This window comes from Silene latifolia, chromosome Y (genome assembly GCF_048544455.1).
Source record: "Silene latifolia isolate original U9 population chromosome Y, ASM4854445v1, whole genome shotgun sequence".
Lineage (NCBI taxonomy): Eukaryota > Viridiplantae > Streptophyta > Magnoliopsida > Caryophyllales > Caryophyllaceae > Silene > Silene latifolia.
This window is the reverse complement of record NC_133538.1, coordinates 346,105,731-346,129,883: the sequence shown is the minus strand read 5'-3', so window position 1 is coordinate 346,129,883 and position 24,153 is coordinate 346,105,731. Positions and strand designations below refer to the sequence as shown.

Sequence of the window (24,153 nt, the reverse complement as noted above, 5' to 3'; positions counted from 1 at the left end):
GAAACACCACAAAACCCCTACTCGCAGTTCTGTCTAGCATGCTATTGATATTAGACACCACAGACATAATGCTATCCCGGCATTGTGACCCCTTATGACCAACCTTCCCACATCGAATACACTATTTAAAAATATCCTCGTATCTAAACTAGACCCAAAGAAGGCGTCCATCATCCATAGCAAGGAAGAAGCCAGAGACCAATTGTTCATTAAGTTTGATACAAGCTTGCAATGACTCAATCTGAAACTGATGACTCAATAACTTCCCAACCACACTAGCAAAATGCATGGTGAGGAACTCAAAAGGTAACCCACATACACGTACCCAAACTTCAGCGTATGGAAAACAAACCGTCCTTGGAATAGTATCCGGAAACCATATAGCAAAGACCATCACCACTCCGTCAAATGATGCAGTACTCCTTTGCAACAACTCCTCTCGATCATCATCGACATCACAATGAAACATATATATCTCCCCCATAAGGAATGCCGTGATTCTCCCCTTGGAGCTCCATTTCTTACGGATTATATCATTAATCTTCTCAGCTTCAAAAAGTCGATAATCTACCAAAAATCCCAAAACACACTGACTCCAAAATTCCCTTGATCTACCCAATGAAACCGGATCAATATTAACCACACCTCCCGTTCTCGGAAACCGCCATGCATTCACATGCAGGGGGTTTAAAGGATGAAAATCGGCATTAGGATGGGTTTCGTGAAAATCGTGATGATTATGGAAGTTTTGATGAGTGTCATGATGATCTCGATTGAAAGCAGCATCTTTGTGCTCAGTATTCTCTACATTAAAATTACCATACCTACCAAACTGATGCTCAAACTCCATCTTAATAGAGTTCAAACAAGAAAAAACTGACTGAAATGATAATGGAATTAAATTGATAGTGCTTTGATGAATGAAATCAAGCATTGAATGTCTGTTTTAAATTGGCTCCTTAAAACCCTAGATCACACATGTAAACTGAAGGGTTAAACAGGAGAGACCAATCCACACAAAAAACTTCACAGTAATTGGGCGTATTTTCTCGAGCCTCAGAAAAGCAAAGAATCCCCAATGGAAGAACCCAAATTGCAATGATTAACAATATTAAACTTGATTTTTACGGAAAATATTTTTTAAGCAGATTTGGGAATTAGGGTTTGCATTTTGTGCCAATAGAAGATGAAGGATTTCTGACAAAACAGCTGGAATAGAAAAACCATTGACAAAACAGTGGGCTCTTTAATTTGAGAGAAAAAAGCTCTCTCTAGGTTAGAGAGAGAAGCTAGAAAATACCGGAGTATCACTCCCTCTATTCACCTTTTGTTGATTTGACATTATTTACCTTAGATTATTTTTTTATACTCTCTCTATTCAACTCCACATTACACATATTCCATTTTTATCCATCTAACTTCACACCACACCTTTCTAAAAAAAGATTGGTAAGTGACCATTTTATCCTAATTAAAACAACTTATTTTCGTAAATTGCCAGTCATTCCCCACTATAATTGATAAGTCCATTTTATATATAGTTTAACCCCCTATTTGAGCTCGTTTTATTTGATTATTACATTCTATTAATGTATTTGTGAGCTAATTGTGTGTTCTAGGTAATTTTGCTTGTATTCATTGCTTTTTGTAGGAAATGAAGTACTCGGTACCTTTTTTTCCCATCAAACTAGCATTTGCCCAAGTTCACGAGGCTAATAAGAGCAAGTCTTGATCATGCAAAGGTGTTTCAGGAAGCATAGGGGCATTTTGGGAAGATCTGCAAAATCCCGAGCACGAAACGAACTTGGGTTGATACACAAGTAAAGAAATGAAATATAAGTCCAGGTAAAGTCCAAATGATTAAGTGTCCATGCAAGGTTAGGATTCTATTTGAAGCATTCAACCGGAGGAATTATGAAGCATTAACACGCAACATTGGATTTTCTATGCAATTTAAGACGAAATTAAGAGAAGCAATATAAAACATCATGACCCCGATCGGGGTTAACCCCTCCTTAATTGTTTACGTTTCATCTTTCACTCCTATATAAAGGGTGTTGATCCGGGACCTCAAACACACTTCTTATACACTTCTTACACCTCTTTCCACACACTTTTATATAGGTTTTAGTCTTAGTTTTTAGAATAAAATGTATGTTAGATTTCCTTATTGTCATTTACATTTCCTTTAGCATTTCAGAGTTGTATTACAATTTCCATTCAAGTATTTTTTCTTCAATTCCAAGTTTCATTTCCCTTGTTGAGGTAATTCTATTTCTTGTATTGTTTTGTTATTTCCTTTGTCATTTCCATTATTAGTTAGTTATCATGTTTACTTTATCATTTGTCATTAGTTTAGTTTACACTATGCAATAGTAGTTTACTTTGTCTAGGGAATAAGGGAAGCCATGCATAAATAGTTTTAGCAATTGTTGAATTGGGATGTTAATATATCATTTAAAAGTTTCTATCACATGTTTGCATTGTTTTGTTAGTCTTTCATTGTTGACCACTATCTTAGATTAAATTTGTTAATTCACTTTTATAAGTCGAGATGCATGAAATTGAATTAGACTAAGCATGTTTTAGTAGACGACCTAGCCATAGCAAGAGCTCGTTAGGACCCGTTCTATGGTTGACAATAAGGCCGAGAGGTGGTTGTCTTCAAACCTAAACAATTAACGATATTATCAACTCCTATGTTTAACTTGAGCATTTACATAATTTGCATGTGTGACCCAACCTCCCTAGTCTCTTCCTTTATTATTATTCTTTCATAAACCCAACCAAACCAATCGATAACCGACATTGATAGAATTCACCCCATAACAACTTGTATAGCATCTCCTATATCCTTATGTTCGACCCCTATTACTATATTCATTTGTGTCCAGGGTATTTATCTTTGATTAGGTTATGACATCCTATTAATAATTTACATCTTGTGGGTAATACCCCACTTTTTCTTACAAACAAAGCAACTTTATTTACCACAACTTGTACCTTTAATAATTTTCTAATTCTTTCTTAAAACTTGTGCAAAAAGCATATATGTAGTGTGGAGTTGAATGGAGGGAGTACTTCGTATAGTTTTACTTTTGTATCATTATTATCCGCAAGTCTCCCCTATGACGGGAATATTCATCACAAACTTGCAACGGGTTAAATACTATCCATGTGGGTAGATAAGACAAAACAGATTAATACTCTCTAAACACTCTGCTTTCGTCTTTTCCATTCACATTGGATAATACTTGACCCGTCATAAGCTTATGACGGATATGCCTGTCACAAATGAGAATTTGTGCATTATTATATGGAGCATGCGGTATTTTACGTAAAAGCACTCAACCAGTCGACCGTAACATTGCAAACAATATTTAACAATAAATTCCTAGATAAAAATTTAAACCTAACTAAATCAACAATATATCTAATCAAAGACATTTTCCGACCTTAAAGATATAGACTGTTAAGGCGTTGATATTACTAACATGAGATGGAGTACATATATTATTTTAAATACACTTCGCATGTAACACAATTTGCAGATGTGAGATTAGTTATTAAAGTCATAAGAGATGGTAGTCATGACCTGTAATACCTCAGATGTATGAGTTGTTGGGTACTTTATCGAGTAGGGTTTACTCTATCGAATAAGTTAGTTTTGCATTCTAGAGTACGTTCTGCCTGATGGGTACTCGATCAAGTTGGCAGTACCTCGATCGAGTACCTTAGTTACTCGATCGAGTATGTCGGGTTATACGCGTTTTCGTCCGGGTTTGATAGCAACGCGTGAAAAGCTATATAAAGTGAATTCGTCAGTTTTTTATCTTTTACTGTAACACCCGCGAATTTTCCGTTTTGGCATTTATAATTTAATTAGCCATTTCATTATTTTATTTGTAGTTTTTTTAAATCCATTTTTATAAGAATGGGGCTTTACATGTATAATAATTTTTAATATTGATAAAAATATCCGTCTTAAGTTGTAGTACGTTTGAGACGTATTTTAGTGGTATATCGACTTTAAATGAAACGATTTAATTACTTTTTCAAATTAGTTTATTTATTTAATTAATTATATTTTCAAAACTTATTTTCGTAAAAATATAGCTTTCGGTAAACAGGAATCATAATAATTATTATTTTGATAAGTATAGTTATATCGTTATTTATGAGGCGTGTATTTAATAAAATCCGTTTCATTTAGCTAATTGGGCCTAATCTCCTAAAGGACTCATTTATTTTCCAATCATGACCTATCACTACTCTCCTACACATATTTTGGAATCCTCATACACTTCCCTTGCTTCCCTAATACACGACCAAACCGAGCTCCACCATTAACACGCATACATTTCAAGCTCAAAATCAAGATTTATCTTTCGTTTCTCGACCAAATTCGCTAATTATCGCGCCATTAGCTTCCTCTTCTTGTTCTCCCTATTTGTATGTAAGAAAGAGCCAAGCTTTCCTCTTCTCCGGTGCTGGCCATGCCCTTTTGTGGCTCGAAATTCCATGCTAACCCGTTTTCTTTGTATATAGGTGTGCATTCTGATAACCGGGAAGAAGATTGCTTCGAGATAGACGATACCATTGAGGATTGAGGAGAAAAAAGGTAACGGTGATAGGTTACTCGACATTTTAGTGAACAAGTTTATATTTTTACTTTTGTTTGTACCATGGTTGTATGTGACGGTTTTATAGAAGTTTTACTTATCCATTTTGAGAAAAGATAGTACCTTTGGATTTATGGTGAAGTGGGTAAATGAGGTGGGTAACTTATTTGGTTGGATAATACATGTTTCATGCTTAAAATTTCGTCTTAAGACGGTCTCAAAATGGTGGTGAAAACCGTGAAAGGGGGCTGCATTGGGACAATCTTGGGCTCGATTTTGAGGTTGATTTTGTTGTTGGTTCGAGTCAATTTGATAGCTCATATCTTGTGTGAATATACATGAATGAATAGAGTCTTTTGTTTGGATGAATTCCGCCTTGTAACATGCTTAAAAACTTTTCTTAAGACGGCTTCACAAATTGTCTAGAAACCATGTTTATAGGTTGTTGATGGGTGTGTTTTATGGACTGTTTTTGAGTCGACTTCACGGATGATTTGAGCCAATTAATTGAATTAAATCTCATGTGTATATCCGTGTATATAATGAGTTGATTGTATGTGAGATATTCCACCCTTTTCACGCTTAAAATTTCGTCTTAAAATGGTCACAAATGAGCCTCTTGAAACCGTGAAAATGGGTTTTTGTTGGGCAGTTTTCACGGCCTGTTTTCACGGGTTTCTTGATGCTAAATTGAACCAATTTTCTTGCTTATGTCTCAAGTATATGTACATGTTTGGATTGGGTCTTTCGTACGAGTGAAATCCGCCATGTTTAGGCCTAGGAAACCCGTCCTAAGACGGGTGTAAGAGGAGGGTTCTGCATATTTGTTTTGGTTGTGCTACCTGGTTGTTGGTGTTTAGCTGTGCAGGTGCTGCGACCATTTAGGCACGCCGTGCCTGGCAGTGATAGGGTGCGGCCAGGCCATGGCTGGTCATGGCTAGGCCGTAGCCTCGGTTGTAAATATTTTGTTTGGGTTAATTAATTTGAATTCCCTGACATGTTTTATGTATCTTAAATTCATTATTTGCTGTTCATTTATATATTTCTCACATGAATCATAAATATGGAACTTATTATTTATTCATATCATAATTATATGAAATGTCTTCATTTATATATAATATGATCTTTAATTCATTTATTCTCATTTATTTATCGTATTTCTAATACGAGTGATTTATTCCACATGATTAATTGTAATGAGTCGTATTCTGGTGAAAATGTCATAATGCTATACCCTCTTGCTTCACTTATATTTATGCCCTAGTTGTGCTGATTCTGACAAGTACGGGTTTGGCCACTTGTGCTGATCTAGCAAGTGAGTTTTATCTTAGTCTTTCCGCCACTTTCGTGATGATCTGGCGATTGGGGTACTCGATTTTCATTTTGTCATCGAGAGTTGGATGCAGGCTGATTCTGCCGCATGTCGAATCGGAAATGTACATTCCGAGAGTCTGGCCAGGTTTAGACTAGTACCGTATTTTTATCATAGTCCTAACCGGGGAAAATTTAGTCTAATAGTAGTAAATGTCTTGCTTGATTATGGTTATTTGCATATGTCTTTCTACACGAGAGTTTACGTCTTATATGGTTGAATGTGAGAGTCTTGGTCCTATCGGACACTATAGGTGAGATGCAAGCCTTTTCGTTGCGATATGATCACCGGGATTGATGCTCCCATCCGTTCTCATGGTGAGATGCAAGCCATGAGTGCGCATGTGACGTTAATAGCCACGTCCCGTGCAATGTTTGTTAGAAGATTTCCAAAGTAACGGCTACGGTTGTCTACTTTATGTATTGCGATGATTGACTACCCCTTTATCTATCTCATATGATCTGAGTACTAGTTTTCTGTAATTTAGATAGTTGCATATGTCGCATTTCATTAGAATTCGTGCTTCTGATTAATTTACCGTATCTATGTTCTTTCCTTTACTTCACTTATTTAAATATGCCTATGACATACTCATTTGCTATTCTATATTCCTTTTCTTATTACTCTAACATTAATGATCCCATGCTTATTTGTTCAAGTGAATTGTATCCCTTATTGATTATGCATTGTCTTATTTAAGTTCTTTGTTATGTTCATTTTGATATAATGTTGCTGGGAGAACCTTGAGTTACTCCCCACTGACTGTGGCGTTCATGTTTACATGAATGACAGATATTAGTGGGTGCATTTATGGGGTGAAGACATGTGTGAGCTAGCGAGTACCTTGACCGTGGATTTTTGTCTATCATTATGCTTAGACTCACCCTTTTAGACTTGTTATTCGTGAGATATCTTTTCCCCTTTTTGGCTAGACTTTGTTTGTAAGGACCTAAGTTTTCTTACCGTTACACTTGTTTCGTTGTATTAGTGACTCCCGCATGTTAAACTTTAACTAGTAATAAAAAGTTTTAAAAATTTCTTAATTTCAGCTTTAATTTATTAGTTATATTTTCCGCTTTATCGCGGGGTGTCACATTTGGTATCAGAGCCTATGTTGCTCCCGACGCACACACGTGTACCCCAAATTTAAATTTGAACTTGACATTGAATAATGAATGAGAGATGAGTAGAATTAAGGACCTAAGTTGGTAGTCTTTTTGTACATGCTATTCATTAGGATCTAACTTGTTTGATTCTTGTGCCTTGAGAAGATGGTATGTAACACCCCCATTTATTTAGGAGCCTTTAGCAAGACATTCCCAATAAATAGGACTATTACCATCTCGGTTGCCCGAGGTAAATGTTACAAGTTAAAACAAACCAAAGTACTTTAATAACTTTAACTGAAATAACCGTTTTATTACATTGCCAGCCGATTAAATTTAAACCTTAACATTACAATTTATTACGCAGCGGAAATTACATAAATAACGTTGTATAAGTCAACTAAGTGATCTGGAAAGCAACTATGACCCAAGTCGAGCTCACGTCTCAATGCTCCCAAGTCAGCTAGTCTCAAGCACCAGCAAGTCTGCTCCCCATTTATGGTTCATCACAGGTGTTCACAAATACAATATCAACCACGAGGTTGAGTAGGATAATCACACAACATTAAATATACAAACTTAACAGATGTAAACACGTGGAATAAATACAGCCACCAATTCCCATCATATCCACACTAGTCGTCCCGGTCCGTGACCGAGGCTCCACCACACCGTCGTCCTGCTAACTCCTGGCTCGGGAAAAAGCACAAATGTCGTCCTAGTCCGAGACTGAGGATAAATTGTCATCCCAGTCCGAGACTGAGGTTAATCTCGCCACAATAGTACCATGTAATATGCATAACTCAATATAAGACTAATCAACAATAATAAACCAATCATCGTTCATCCAGAAGCTAACATCCAACTTTCACATTATAACCATACGATAAATATTATAATCACACATTTAGTTGAGTAGTTATCTTACCTGATCAGCAATCCAATAAAAGCAATCTCCTAGAAGTATTATTCTTCAATAAATCCGCTCAACCAATTCCGTCACCTAAATAAATAATAATAATTACAATTACTAATTAAATTAATTATATAAAACAATTACGTAATTAATATTTAAAACCCATCTTTGTTTAACCAAGCCGACACCAAACCCGTGTCACAACACCCAAATAAACCCGTCTTCCGGATCAATAATTAACATTAATATAATAATAATAATAATAATAATAATAAAACTCACGTGCTTTTAACAACTCCCTCTCCCTTACAACAACACCATACAGACACAACAACTCTGCCACCTGCTCCACCTCCTCCCCAGACTGACACCGAATACCCCCAACAGCACCGTGAAGCCACCGTACGGCCAAGCCCTAGCAACCCCATCCACAAACGACACCAACAACAACAATAGACACGACACTATCAACAACCGAAAACCCGACTTATACAACTCAACGCTTAAACTACTACCACTTACGGCCACCACTACTACCACAAACAGCTACCGCTACATACCACCGCTACTGAACACCGTACTTCATTCCGTCCTGACCCACATCATCTATACCCGTCAATAACGAGCATCCCATTAAACCGTGTAAACCAACCAAACCTAACAACCTAGCTTCATAATATAGCCACCCCAACTCAGCCTGCCACCACCGTGGTCACCACTTACCCATGGTGGCACCAAAGGCAACCCATACCACCACCAACCACCAGCAGCAACCCTACACGGCTGCCCTTTCACTCCTAGCAGCAACACAAGCACTCCTCCGCTGTTTTTATGTGTTTCCAGCTACCACCGCCGCAAACCTCTATCTCCGACCACCACGACACCTCCACGGGGGTAGACTCTCACCCTTGGTCTCAACCCATACTAACCTAGGTTCAATTGGTCGAGTTTCGTGGGTCATATCCCCATAAACCCCCTTCGACAAACCCTAATAACAAAACCCAACAACCACCCAAAACCCGCCTGAAACGCCCCTTTTCCGAGGTCCCTAGTGGTCAAAGGTGGCTCTGGTCAATCCTTGGTGTCCCACGGTCAAGCTGACGGTCTTAGTTTGTCATACGGTGGTCTAGAAAGCGAGTTATAAAGGTTATAAACTCAATACATTAAATTATAAGACGGTCTTACATTGAGACGATAATTAAATCTAATTCTCATTCTTCATTCTTCTATATCTCCTCCCTTATGAATTATTCATATTTTTATGACTAATAAGGTCTATAGTTTCATCTATTTATATAGTTAGGTTAAGGTTATAAGAAATTAATTAGGAAATATGTAATTTACCATATTATTAATACTACACAATTACTCTTATTATTACTATTAGACAATTACATACATATACTATTATTATCTTTATTAGGCTACACAAGTAACTAGCACATGGTCCAATTAACAAATCCTGACTCATTCATTATTTTTATTATATTATTCCGTCTTACTCTTTATTATAAATATAAATTATAAATGTTGAAATTAATTATTAAGAATGCTAATAATTGTAAATATAAATTCCACCAAATTACGGGGTATTATAGTCTTCCCCCCTTAAAATAAACTTCGTCCCGAAGTTCACCCAAAAATGCTACAAAAGTTTCATGAAACCATCAACACATATGACTGTCGTTTCAACTCATTATCATTGCAACACAATTAACTTACTTAATTATTATCAAACCATATCATATTTATTAAAATGTATCACAGATTAAACTTAAAACATGAAAATGTATCACAAAATTAACTCAGAACATGAGGTGTCACATTCTACCTCCCCTAAAAATAAACTTCGTCCCGAAGTTTCGGAACTACTACTACTTTATTAAAACTATTAACAACTTAATACTTATATAAATGATAAGACTCTAATCCTCTCAAATATATACTAGTTACCCTTCTCCCGATTCCCTTGCACTGTAGTAGCTGCTGACTTCCCACCATTGCTCTGCTCACCTCCTTTTCCTTGGTCATTGCGATTTTGACTTACATAGTTGTTATTGAAATGTCTCTGGTTGCTCCAACCTCCTGACTTTTGATTGCTCCCATTACCTGACATAGGAGTATAGTAACCTCCCTCCCAAATTCCATTATCATAGCTTCCCTTCCCATTATTAGAATTCGCCGTCGATCTGCATTCCCTTGCTTTGTGTCCGTATTTGCCATAAGAGTAGCATGCCTGAAACATCAAGTTACCACCTCCACGAGCAGTTCCCACACTCCCACCATATCCAGATCCATTATATGACCTCTTACTTCCTCCGTCACCCACCGTTTTAGTCTTCCTCTTCTCCCCTTTTTCTTTCTTCCATTCCTTCCCCTTCCTCTCTTCTTTTAACATGTCTGCAATCCTCTCTTCGTGTCCAGCTCACTGGTAGATATCATCCATGGTACTTGGCTGACCAGCTACAAGCCTCTTCTTAATAGTTGTTGTTAATCCCTTTTCAAATCTGAGTGCTAACATCACATCACTAAAATTCAAATCAGCTACATATTCTGACAATTCCATAAATCGGTTATAATAAGTCTCTACGGTCATCTACTCAGTCATCTTGAAATAATCAAATTCAGCTCTCATCTTACTCCTAATATCTTTTGGTACAAATACAGCTCTCATATTCTCCTTGAAACCCTTCCAAGTGATAAAAGGTTCATCACTCTCCCTCTATGCTTCCCTTATGCCTTCCTTACTACGATTCCACCACAAACCAACTTTTCCCCTCAAATAGTAAGCAGCTTGATCTACCTGCAGCTCCGCAGTACAACCCGGTAACTCAAAAAGGTTATCGAACTCTCTATGCCAATCTCCTAATGATGGTTCACCTAATCCGTCACACTTCATCGGGTTGTGCCTTGCGATATTAGCACTCATCTTTGCTGGATCCTTCACTGACTCCTTAGCCTTCAGTGCCAAAGTCAAAGCCTCATTTATAGATATCAAACATTCAATCTCCTCTTGGGACATGGTAGAAGGTGTAGGTATAGACCTGTTTGGAGGCATGGTTCTATAAAAGAAAAAAAAGACAACATAAGTTTCTACGAGAGGAAAGATGGCTTAACATTTTTAAATATTCTATACCTACAAAACAAGATGTGGTTAATTATATCCTTTATTACCCCTCCTTAGGTCCTCCTATAATCACTCCTACCTTCTAACTATCATATGTTAAGAATTGAGAAAGCATTTATAATGAACTTTTTGGTAAAACTAGCGTTTTAAGAAATCAAAGTCAAGCTATAAATTTCAAAAATCACCACTAAATAACCGTTATATTCTAGGTTGAGTTTTTATACTTTCCAGAAAATGTAAAGAGTTTTCAAAACATAAGAAAAAGAATTAAGCCCAAATCTCGAATAATCATTTTATAAAGATTTTTACAATTCAGTGGGTCCAAACAGAAACTGATCAGCAATTTATCAAAAACTTGGGTCAACTTTTAAAAATCACTATTAAATATCAAAATTTTATCTTGCAACGTGACTTATCAGTTTGAAACATATTTGAATCTTTTAAACATTGGAGTTGAAATTAGGCAAAAATATTAAGTACATATTAAATGAGAAATTTTACAAAATTGTTTGTCAAAAACATAACTGTACCAGAACATTCTGGCCACTGTCAACTAAAATATTTATTTCTCCCAAACCGTAAAAATTTTAAACATGAGACCAACGACATTGGAAATCTAACTCACTGGGTTATGACTTATAAAAATTTCAACCTTAGACGATAAACAGAGATTAAATCGCAACTAAATTAAATAAAGGTAAAATCTGACGAAATAAGGTTCAGCTATAGGTTCCTTTTTACTAGGTCACAAGCCCTTATTAACACCCTCCTATACTTGTATCAACCCGAATTGGTCATCAAACTTCACACACAACTAGCATCTACTTTAAAGCATTCATATCACAAGTTTAATCATTTCATAATATATTGTAAATAGCATAGTTTTGGGATTCACATAACCGCATATCACTAGACATGATACTACTATTACACAACGTCCAACCACATAATCAATATCAATTTACAATTACTTTCATGCTCATGATGAAAACAATTCAACATTAAATCCTCATTTCATCCATTCCACCCTCCCTAAAATTAAGGTTACGTCCCGTAACCTCGGTCATCAACGAAGAGAAAATTCATCTTAAAGCAAACAATGACTCATAAGAAAATAAACAACATTCATTTTAAAGTACCTCTACTCTTCAATATCTCTCAAGGTAACTGTTAAATTGTGAACACGAGAATTGGCAAATATTATATATATTGAATGAATAAATCAACCGAGTACATTGTCTATTTATATGCATCGTATACCCTAGCTTTCTTACCTAAAATACAATTCCATATGCCTTAGGTAACCAATTATAATATACATTGCTTGGGCAATAAGGTATGACGAGATATTTACCAAACGCCGGTTTAATACTCCCCCTCAAGTTGGAGCTCGGGGCAAACCGATGCCCAACTTAGACTGCAAATAATTAAACGCTTCCGCACCTAGACCCTTCGTAAATAAATCAGCTATTTGCTCTATGCTTCTGACGTGCGAAGTGGCAATTAATTTATTTTGCAAATGACGACGAACAAAATGACAGTCAATTTCGATATGTTTAGTACGATCATGGAATACAGGATTTCTAGAATGTGCAATGCCACCTTATTGTCGCAAAATATGTTTATTGGACTTGTGTGCAGAATTCCCATCGAATGCAGGAATGCTTTTATCCACAGTAGCTCACATGTCATGGCAGCTAATGCCGTATACTCCGCTTCTGCTGTCGACTTGGCCAGAGTTACTTGCTTCTTTACCTTCCATGAAAGAGGCGTATTACCCAATGCTACAAAATATCCAGTCAATGACCGTCTAGTCAGTGGACAAGCGCCAAAATCCGAATCCCAGTACCCATTCAATTTTAACTCGGAATTCCTATGCATGATTATCCCCTTTCCGGGACTCCCTTTGATATAACGAACGACGCGCAAGGCTGCCTCCATGTGCTCTTTTCATGGCTTGTTCATAAATTGAGACAGTATATAGACTACGTATACCAAATCTGGCCGTGTAATTGTTAAATAAATTAACCGTCCAATCAATCTTCGATAAGGCATGGGATCCTTCAGTACATAATCGTCGGAAAGTGCTAAATTGTGATTTTGCTGAATAGGCGTATTAACGGGTTTCGCTCTTTCTATACCAGTCTCTTTAATAATCTCCAATGCATATTTACGCTGACAAAGACCGTTTGATCCTGTAGCAACTTCAATGCCTAGAAAATATTTTAGACGACCAAGATCCTTAACACCGAAACTCTTATCGAGGAACATCTTGAGTCGTGCGCTTGCTTGATCATCACTGTTCACAATAATCATATCATCTACATAGACCAAAACACCAAGAAAAATACGGCCTTTCGTATAAGTGAATAACGAATAATCCGCTAAGGATTTATCAAAGCCATATTTCTTGAAGGAGTCAGCTAACTTGGCGAACCAAATACGAGATGCTTGTTTCAAACCGTATAAGGACTTAAGTAATTTGCACACCTTATTTTTTCCTTGTGCTTCGAAACCTTGTGGCAGTTTCATGTTGACTTCTTCGCTTAAATCTCCATGTAGGAAAGCATTGTTCACATCTAATTGGGTGATAGACCACCCTTTGATCACTGCCACGGCCAACAAGCACCTTACGCTCGTCATCTTTGCAACCGGCGCAAATGTTTCATGGTAGTCAATTCCTTCCATCTGTGTAAATCGTTGCGCAACTAATCTCGCCTTGTATCGTTCTATTGTTTAATCCGCTTTATATTTTACTCGGTATATCCACTTACACCCAATGGGTCTCTTCCCTTTAGGCAGCTCAACAATTTTCCAGGTGCCATTCTTCTCAAGAGCTTCAATTTCTTTCCCCATAGCCATCCGCCATTCATTATGCAATATGGCTTCCGAATAATTTCTGGGTTCTCGTATTGCATCAATTGCAGCTAAGAAGCACCTGTGAGAAGAAGATAACCAATTGTTTGTGACATAATTAGCTATTGGATAACGAGTACCTTTCTTTGGTGATGACGATTCAGCTGGATGAGCACTGTGTCTGGGGTTTACAGGACGTGTGGATTTACAAATATAATATTTCTTCCAATAGGGGTCAAATTTCTCACGTGCACCACGGACTGTTGGCTTTTCCTCTGCTATGGTTGTGTCTGGCACTACTTCCATGCTGACACCCTCATCAGAAACACTCTCTGTAATTTCAGTTTCAGCAAGTTTATCGTGATCTGTACTCCCCTTTTTTCTCAATTCTCGTAGTACCCTGGTTACCTTCTGAAATTCTATCACCAGGACAAGAAAATGGTTCTTCATCAAACTCTACAATTTGTGTCTCAGGTGACGTGATGTCTATCCTGTCATGTGCCATCCCCGTGTTCTTTTGCACAGCGGAATCAACAAACGGAAATACGTGCTTATAGAAAATCACATCACAAGACTCCAAAATTTTCTTACGAGAAAGATCTTATAATTTCCAACCTTTCTTAGTATATGGGTAACCAATAAAAATACAACGTTTTCCTCGCTCAACAAATTTATCTTTCGGTTTGTCTTTACTGTGAGCATAAGCAAGACAACCAAAGAAACGAACATTATTGAGGCAAGGCTTCTTGCCATACAATATTTCATAAGGAGTCAGACCATCAATGACACGGCTTGGTGTTCTATTAGTTAAATATGCAGCTGTCATCACACACTCCTTCCAAAACTCTATCGGTAAACCTGCTTGAAAACGAATTGCTCGAGCTTTTTCGAGAATGTGTCTGTGTTTTCTTTCTACCCGACAGTTTTGTTGTGGAGTGTCGATATTACTTGTCTGAAATAACATGCCATTCTCGTCATAATATTACTTTAGTGTCCCCGAAAGAAATTCTGTTCTATTGTCACTCTGTATGATTTTAACATGCTTCCCAAATTGTGTCAAGGTCATGTTGAAACATTTCTTCATTAGCTGAGTAACTTCCCCCTTATCTCGCATCAGGTGCACCCATACTACCCTACTTCGGTCATCTACTATATTCAGGAAATAATGTGCACCCGACAAGCTACTAGTTTTATATGGACCCCAAATATCACAATGAATTAATGCAAACAATTCACAACTTCTTTTATTATTAATATTGAAAATAGACCGTGTTTGTTTTGCACGACAACAAAGGTCATAAATGTCACTAGTATTCCAAAACAAATTAATACCAACTAATTTAGATAAAGAGGGGAAAATAGTACTAGAATGATGACCAAGTCTTCTGTGCCAAAGACGTCCTTCAACTATCGTTTTCTTCACCCTCGACACTATTTCACGGCCATTGCTTTTCCACATGTAAACCCCGTCTTTGTGCTCACCACGACCAATCTCTATCCTCGTAGATCGGTCCTGTATAAAACAATAGTCAGGGTAAAAGGTCACAAAACAATTATTTTCTTCTACTAATTGTTGAATTGAAATTAAATCACAAGTTAACGAAGGAACAAATAAAACATCTTTTAAGACGAATTTTTCTGTTAAACTGACTGTCCCATGATCATGTGCAATTATATGGCAGCCATTTGGTAATCCGACTGTGGAAGGTTTGCTCGTCCAAACCTTCTCAAGTAGTTTTCGTCTTCCGGTCATGTGATGTGATGCTCCGCTATCAAGCAACCACTCACCATTATAATTGTTTTCCGTACCTGTTAATTTTTGACTAGTTTCACTTTTATTATTTTTGTTATTCAAAAAACCGCGGCTAGGTTACCCATGCTTTTCCCAATAAATATCCTCAGTGTGGTAATCTTTGTTGCAGAAGGTGCACTGACCAGGTGCTTGTTCCCCTTGTTCTTGATTCGGACTGCCTCCACCTCCTCGACCACCACCTCTGGTTGCCTTGACAACCATGGCTGCTTCGTTGACTTCTTCCTTAGTTTTTGTCACGGCTCTATGCCTCTCCTCACATAGTACAAGCGAGTAAGCTCTGCTTAAGGAAGTAGTGTCGTCCTTCATGAGTAGATTGGTGCGGATTTTACCATAAAGACTGGTGTCAAGACCCATGAGAAGTTGGTGTACCTTCTCTTCCTCGCGTTCTTTGAGTAACGCAACTGTTGATCCACAGGTTCAAGGAGTAACCCGACTGTAAGTAGACAATTCGTCCCATAGAGCCTTTAATTTGGTGTAGTACTTGATAATTGATTGGTCCTTGTTTTGCTTATAGTCGTTAAGTTCGCTTTTCAATTGATGTACCCGTGGTGCATCGCCAGCAGAGAATCGTTCTTGTAACTCTTTCCATATTTCAGCCACCGTGCCATTAAATGAGATGCTGGGATGGAGGAGAATCCCGATAGCGTTTCTCAACCAAGCCTTTATCATGGCGTTACATTGAAGCCAAGCGACACTTTCAAGGCTTTCGTCTTCTCCTGGTACCATATTTGGTTTCTCAATGGTGCCATCTACGAAAGCTAGTTTACTTTTAGCGTCGAGGCCATTCCGGACCGCATCAACCCAGAGTGCATATTTTTCGCCATCAAACTTAATTTGAGTCAATGATAGGCTAGGACTGTCGGAGGGATGAAGGTATAACGGTGAAGATGGCGCAATTTGTTCGGTCTTGGTGCCGTTGCTGCTACCTTTTCCTTCTCTAACAACGATTATTGTGCCGGCTATCATTGTTGTTTCTTAAAAAAGAGAAAGGAAAGAAAATTGTGTATAATTTTATTTGTGGAGAAAAAAATCGACCAGGATCGCAACCTCTCGAATGCCATGTTAAATTGTGAACACGAGAATTGGGAAATATTATGTATATTGAATGAATAAATCAACCGAGTACATCGTCGATTTATATGCATCGTATACCCTAGCTTTCTTACCTAAAATACAATTCAATATGCCTTAGGTAACCAATTATAATATACATTTTTTGGGCAATAAGGTATGACGAGATATTTACCAAACGCCGGTTTAATAGTAACCGGTTCAAAATTGGAAGGGCCGGGGTTTGGAGTGAGGGTGCCTTCCCATCCTAAGCCAAAAGGGCTCCTATTACCCGAGGTTCATTTTATTAGACACATCCTAAATTCATTATTATATTCATTGGTTAGGCCTGAGGATTGTTTTGCTCTGATACCACTTTGTAACACCCCCCTTTATTTAGGAGCCTTTAGCAAGACATTCCGAATAAATAAGACTGTTACCATCTCGGTTGCCCGAGGTAAATGATACAAGTTAAAACAAACCAAAGTACTTTAATAACTTTAACTGAAATAACGGTTTTATTACATTGCCAACCGATTAAATTTAAACCTTAACATTACAATTTACTACGCAGCGGAAATTACATAAATAAAGTTGTATAAGTCAACTAAGTGATTTAGACAACAACTATGTCCCAAGTCGAGCTCACGTCCCAATGCTCCCAAGTCAGCTAGTCTCAAGCACCTGCAAGTCTGCTCCCCATTTATGGTTTATCACAGGTGTTCACGAATACACTGTCAACCACGAGGTTGAGTAGGATAATCACACAACATTAAATATAAAAACTTAACAGATGTAAACACGTGGAATAAATACAACCACCAATTCCCATCATATCCACACTAGTCGTCCTGGTCCATGACCCAGGCTCCACCACATCGTCGTCCCGCCAAATCCTGGCCCGGGGATAAGCACAAATGTAATCCCAGTCCGAGACTGAGGTTAATCTCGCCACAATAGTACCATGTAATATGCATAACTCAATATAAGACTAATCAACAATAACAAACCAATCATCGTTCATCCATAAACTAACATCCAACTTTCACATTATAACCATATGATAAATAATACAATCACACATTTAGTTAAGTAGTTATCCTACCTGATCAGCAATCCAATAACATCAATCTACTAGAAGTATTATTCTTCAATAAATTCGCTCAACCAATTCCGTCACCTAATAAATAATAATAATTACAATTACTACTTAAATTAATTATATAAAACAATTACGTAATTAATGTTTAAAACCCGTCTTTGTTTAACCAAGCCGACACCAAACTCGTGTCACAACACCCAAATAAACCCGTCTCGCGGATCAATAATTATCATCAACAATATAATAATAATAAAACTCACGTGCTTTTAACAACTCCCTCTCCCTTACAACAACACCATACGAACACAACAACTTTGCCACCTGCTCCACCTTGACTCACCACCACATCCTCCCCGGACTGACACCGAATGCCCCCAACAGCACCGTGCAACCACCGTATGGCCAAGCCATAGCAACCCCATCCACCAACGACACCAACAAAAACAATAGACACGACACTAACAACAACAGAAAACCCGACTTATACAACTCAACGCTTAAACTACTACCAGTTACGGCCACCACTACTACCGCAGACAGCCACCGCTACATACCACCGCTACTGAACACCGTACTTCATTCTGTCCTGACCCACAACCTCTATACTCGTCAATAACCAGCACCCCATTAAACCGTGTAAACTAACCAAACCCAACAACCTACATTCATAATGCAGCCACCCCAACTCACCCCGCCACCACCGTGGTCACCACTGACCCACGGTGGCACCAGAGGCAACCTATACCACCACCAACCTCCAGCAGCAACCCTACACGGCTGCCCTTTCACGCTTAGCAACAACACAAGCACTCCTCCCCTGTTTTCACCTGTTTCCAGCCACCACCGCCACAAACCTCTATCTCTGACCAGTACGACACCACCACGGGGGTCGACTGTCACCTATGGTCTTAACCTATCCTAACCCAGAGTCAATTGGTTGAGTTTCGTGGGTCGTATCCCCATAAACCCCCTTCGACAAACCATAACAACAAACCCCAACAACCACCAAAAATCTGCCTGAAACGCCCCTTTCCCGAGGTCCCTGGTGGTCAAAGGTGGGTCCTGGTAAATCCCTGGTGTCCCACGGTCAAGGTTACGGTCTTAGTTCGTCATATGGTGGTCTAAAAAGAGAGTTATAAAGGTTATAAAATCAATACATTAAATTATAAGACGGTCTTAAGACGATAATTAAATCTAATTCTCCTTCTTCTTTCTTCTATATCTCCTCCCTTATGAATTATTCAGATTTTTATGAATAATAAGGTCTATAGTTTCATCTACTTATATAGGTAGGTTAAGGTTATAAGAAATTAATTAGGAAATATGTAATTTACCATAATATTAATATTATACAATTACTCTTATTATTACTATTATACAATTACATACATATACTATTATTATCTTTATTAGGCTACACGAGTAACTAGCACACGGTCCAATTAACAAATTCCGACTCATTCATTATTTTTATTATATTATTCCGTCTTACTCTTTATTATAAATATAAATTATAAATGTTGAAATTAATTATTAAGAATGCTAATAATTGTAAATATAAATTCCACCAAATTACGGGGTATTACATGGTGCGACCCTCCCTTGGCAAGAGACCATTTGTGCCCTCATCTTCATCATTTGCTAACAAAAAGAGGTTCATACCTAGAGGCCAAAAGTCAAGTTAACAAGTGCAATGTGGACAAACTCCCCCATCGGACAACAACCTTGAGGAAACACGCAAGTGCTTCAAGTGTAGGCATGCTTTCCACCCGGAAATTGGATGCTTTAATAAACCCTTGACATGCTACTATTTCAAGAAGCCGGGGCATCGTATCAATGTTTGCCCCGAGACACAAGCAAAGCAATCTTGAAAGGCTCCTCTACGAATTCTTCACCTAACAACAATCACATAAACTCCAATTACGACATGCAAAACCCTTTTTCCCCCAATTCATAATTCAAAGCAAACCCTAAAAGATAATCAAAGAATTAACAAAATCAAGGACTTACCGACACCGATGACAGAATAAAAGATGGAGAAACTTGCTAACAATCAAACACTAGGGAGAGATTTGGAGAGGATTAGAAATGCTCCTTATTCCGATATCATTTTGGGTGTGTCTTCCATCCTTGACCAACGTCGCCATATTTTTACTTCTTGATGCTAGTTCTCTTCTAAACTCCATTTCGCTCTACCTTGGAAACTAGTTTGGTACCCACTCGATCTATCCTTCGTTTCTTGTTTCTCCCTCCATAACACCTTGTATACAGATCTCTTCCTCTTGAAGAACATTTCTACCCTTACCTAAGATTCCTTCCTCTTTTAGAGTACCCCGTCTTATCCTTTTATCCTTGCGCTTCTTTACCTTTAGCAACTCTTCTATCATATTTTGGAAGCGGCCGTTGTATCTTTCCTTCTTATAAGACCCCTCATGGACACCTTCTTTTTTGTCTTATGGAATGTTAACCTTGGTCGGATAATTTGGCTTTTGAAGAGTTTGTTTGTGGTTGACCTATAACCCCTGTTTTCAGAGGTTTTGTTGTGGGAAAGGCTTAGGTAGTGTAGTGAGACATACCTTGATGAAACTTATACCTAGTTTCTTGATAAAGTGAGTGTGATTGATTGGTGGGACTCTTTGTGTAAAGTGTGAGTTGAATATATATGTTACTGAGGTTATGGAACGTGACTTTATTAATCGTATTTGGGATTTGAAAGCGTAGTAGGCTGAGCGTTGTTACTTTAGGAGTAAATACGGATTAAAGTTTATGATGTGAGTTTAGAGTAAGACACCTTTAGGATATTGATAACTGATAAGTGCATATTTTATATACTTTCATCCCCTATATTAGCTCTATTTTATTTGTTAATTAGCACTTATCATAGTGTCATAAGCTAATATTTGTTGTTCTAGTGTATTTGCTTGTCTTAACATGTTTTTGTAGGAATCTAAGCATTTAGAGGCTTTTTCCTATCATTCTATACACTAAGTTCATTAAGCTAAACAAGACCAAGTGTTGGACTAAGCATGGAGCATTGGATTGGGTTTTGCATGGAGAAATTGATGGATTAATATGTATAATGCAAATGTTGCCAACAAACAAAGGCAAAGCCCAAATGTTCAAGTCCAAGTCAAGGTGGAAAGCATAAGATTCCAACATGCTTAGGATGCTTTTTGGGAGCTCTAAAGATCATAGATGAGGCATTTATCCGGGTGATTAAGGAGCATTAAAGTATAAACTTTGGATTCCTCACGCAATTAATAGAGGAATTAAGTGAAAAACCCGGAAACACACGACCCCGATCGGGGCCATGCAACCCCGATCGGGGCCACAGTCATCTTGATGGTTTACGTTATGCTCTCCTCTCCTATAAATAGGAGAGGTATTCCAAGGCTTTGATCATCCGATTTTACGTCCAAGTCTTAGTTTACAATAGCCTTAAGCATTATAATTCTCTCAATAGTTTTCATATTAGTTTACAAATTAGTTAATCTTGTAGTTGTTCAAACATTTGGTTCTAAGTTATTTCAAGCTTTTGGTTATACATTGTTCTTTCATACAAGTTCTCTATTATTAAGGTATTTCTATTTCTAGTTTGCAATTTTACATTTCTATTTTAGTTATCACATAGTTTAGAATCAAGTATTCCATTTACATTAGCATTTTACTTTTCTCATGTTATATCATCTAATTAATATAAATCTTATAACCATGTTTAATATTTCTTACAATATAGTTTGCAATTTACATTTTAGTATGAGTAGCTAAATTTCCTAGTCTAAGGGCTAGGGGAGCCATGCATAAGTTTAATATATAAACATGATAAAATAAGTTAATAATAATATTGTTCATATTGCTTCTATCACATGCTTGCATCGTCACGTTTAATCGTTGTTTAAGGCCTTATTCAAATGATTAAGTTTGTTCATTCGTTCTATAAGTCAAGAGGCACGGAATTTAATTAGACAAAGCATGTATAGTAGGACGACCTAGTCATGGACGAGAGTTTCTCTAGGACCCGGTCTATGGTTGATGCTAATGCCGCAAGGTGGGTATCTTTAAGCCTAAGCAATTGACAATGTTATTAGTACGAACTTATCATAATGATATGTTTACTTTTGCGTGTGTGACCCGAACCCCTTAGACTCTCTTTTATTATATAATTAACATCATTATTGTTATTAATCACCAAACAATCGAACCAACCCAAATCGTAATCGACCTTGATAAAAATCTACCCATAGCAATTCACAAAGTAATTCCCGTTTCCTTGAGTTCGACCCCTATTGCTACATTAACTTGTTGTCTAGGGTAATTATCTTTGCATAGGTACGCGATAAGCCTATCAAATTTTGGCGCCGTTGCCGGGGAAACGGTTTTATCACATTTTGAATTGTCGATTTTTATCTTGTTTTCTTTTGTCTTGGGGAACACTTGTTCCTTGAGACCGTTACTTATCATTTTCATAGAAATTGTTGTCTTATGCCCATGTCCTCTCGTTGTGGAGAATTGCTTTCACTGGATTCCGAACCCGAGAAAACCTTTAGGAGAAGACGACGTTTTTGGAAGGAAGTGAAAGAAGCCTCTTCTCCCGTACAAGCCGAAAGTGCTAGAAAGTCTTACTTAGACGATCTAGAGGTTCTTGAAGAGGAGAAGGTTTCAAATTATTCATCATCTCCACCATCATCACCATCTACTACCAAAAAGATGGTGAAACTTTCCGATCACTCAAAGCCCACCGCGGCCATGCTTCCGGCCGGAATCACAACCACTCAAATCACCGCGCCGGACTTCGAGATCAAACCGGCTTTCATTAGCCTTGTGGAGAGAAAGCAATTTGGAGGAAGTCCTTTGGAGGATCCCAATTTGCATGTGCAAAACTTTTGTGACTATTGCTCCATGATCCGTCAAACGGGCATCACCCAAGCCCAAATAAGGGAAATACTTTTCCCTTTCTCTTTGAAGGACAAGGCCAAGCTTTGGATCAATAGCCTTGACCGCACCACCTTGGTAATCACCAATTGGGAGACATTGGCTCTTGCTTTTTACCAAAAGTTTTTTCCACCGGAGAAAACTCAAACTTTGAGGAGCCAAATCACCGGATTCCGTCAACAAGCTCTTGAAATCTTATATGAAGCTTGGGAGTGGTACAAAGAGCTTCAAAGGCAATGCCCACATCATGGGCTAGATGATTGGTTTCTAGCAATAACATTCTACAATGGATGTTGTGCCGAGTCGCGAAGGATTCTTGATTCCGCCAACAATGGGCGGTTTTATCAAATTGACACCGATCTTGCTCATTCCACGATCGAATCTATGGCGATCCATGATGCCCAATATGTCAATTCCCGAGTTGTGCCATCCAAAGGTAAAGAAGAATCCTCCAACAACTCCGTCTTGCTAGCTCAAATTGCCTTGCTCCAACAACAATTGGCGAAAAGAGATACTAAAGATTCCATCCAACAACTCAATGTCGTGTCTTCAACAAGCCAAATCATTGTTTGTGACGGTTGCGGAGGTGCGGGTCATTATGCCGCTCATTGTCGAGCTCCTATCAGAGGTAAATGCTTTTCAAGCTTTTAGACAAAGTTCATATCCACCGGGTACATTTTCCAACACTTATAACCCAAATACAAAATTTCACCCGAACTTGTCTTACAATAGCAGCAATGTGCTTAACCCTCAACCCCCACCACAACAAAATGCCTATGTCCGTCAACAACAAAAGTATATCCCTCCACCGGGTTATCAAAATCAACAAAGGCCCCCACAAAACAATTACCAACAAAATCCACCGCAAAATGGCCAACAAAACAATCAAGGAATGGGTAAGCTTGAGGGCATGATAGTCAAAATGCAAAGGGAATTGTTGGCTCAAATTCAAAAGAATGATCAAGCTCATAGTGCCGCGGTCAAGATGTTGGAACAACAAATGGCTCAACAAGCCGCTTCTAGCTCTCAAAGGAAGAATGGTCAACTACCTCCCCAAGGTGAGCAACCACATGAAACCGTTAATTCTATTTCCTTGAGAAGTGGTTCAAGCTATGATGGGCCGTCCATGACTTTGGATGAAGAGGTGGTTGTTAAAACGGCTAAGCTTGGGGGAAATACCAAAAGGAAGGCTAGTGAAGAGCCTATTGTTAAACATCGTGTGCCATTTCCTCATCGATTGTTGATGCTAAAGAG

General features: G+C 38.0%; 1 protein-coding gene and 1 non-coding gene across 2 annotated transcripts; both read right to left on the bottom strand.

Annotated features, from left to right (window-relative positions):
* Positions 1-16,232: 16,232 nt before the first annotated feature.
* On the bottom strand, positions 16,233-16,781 carry LOC141631552 (uncharacterized). The gene has a single exon (XM_074444210.1). The coding sequence runs from the start codon at positions 16,779-16,781 to the stop codon at positions 16,233-16,235; it is 549 nt and encodes a 182-aa protein (XP_074300311.1).
* Positions 16,782-23,046: 6,265 nt separating this feature from the next.
* LOC141634999 (small nucleolar RNA R71) lies at positions 23,047-23,153 on the bottom strand. Its single transcript, XR_012539711.1, has one exon. It is a non-coding gene; the product is annotated as a small nucleolar RNA R71 (small nucleolar RNA).
* Positions 23,154-24,153: the final 1,000 nt, after the last annotated feature.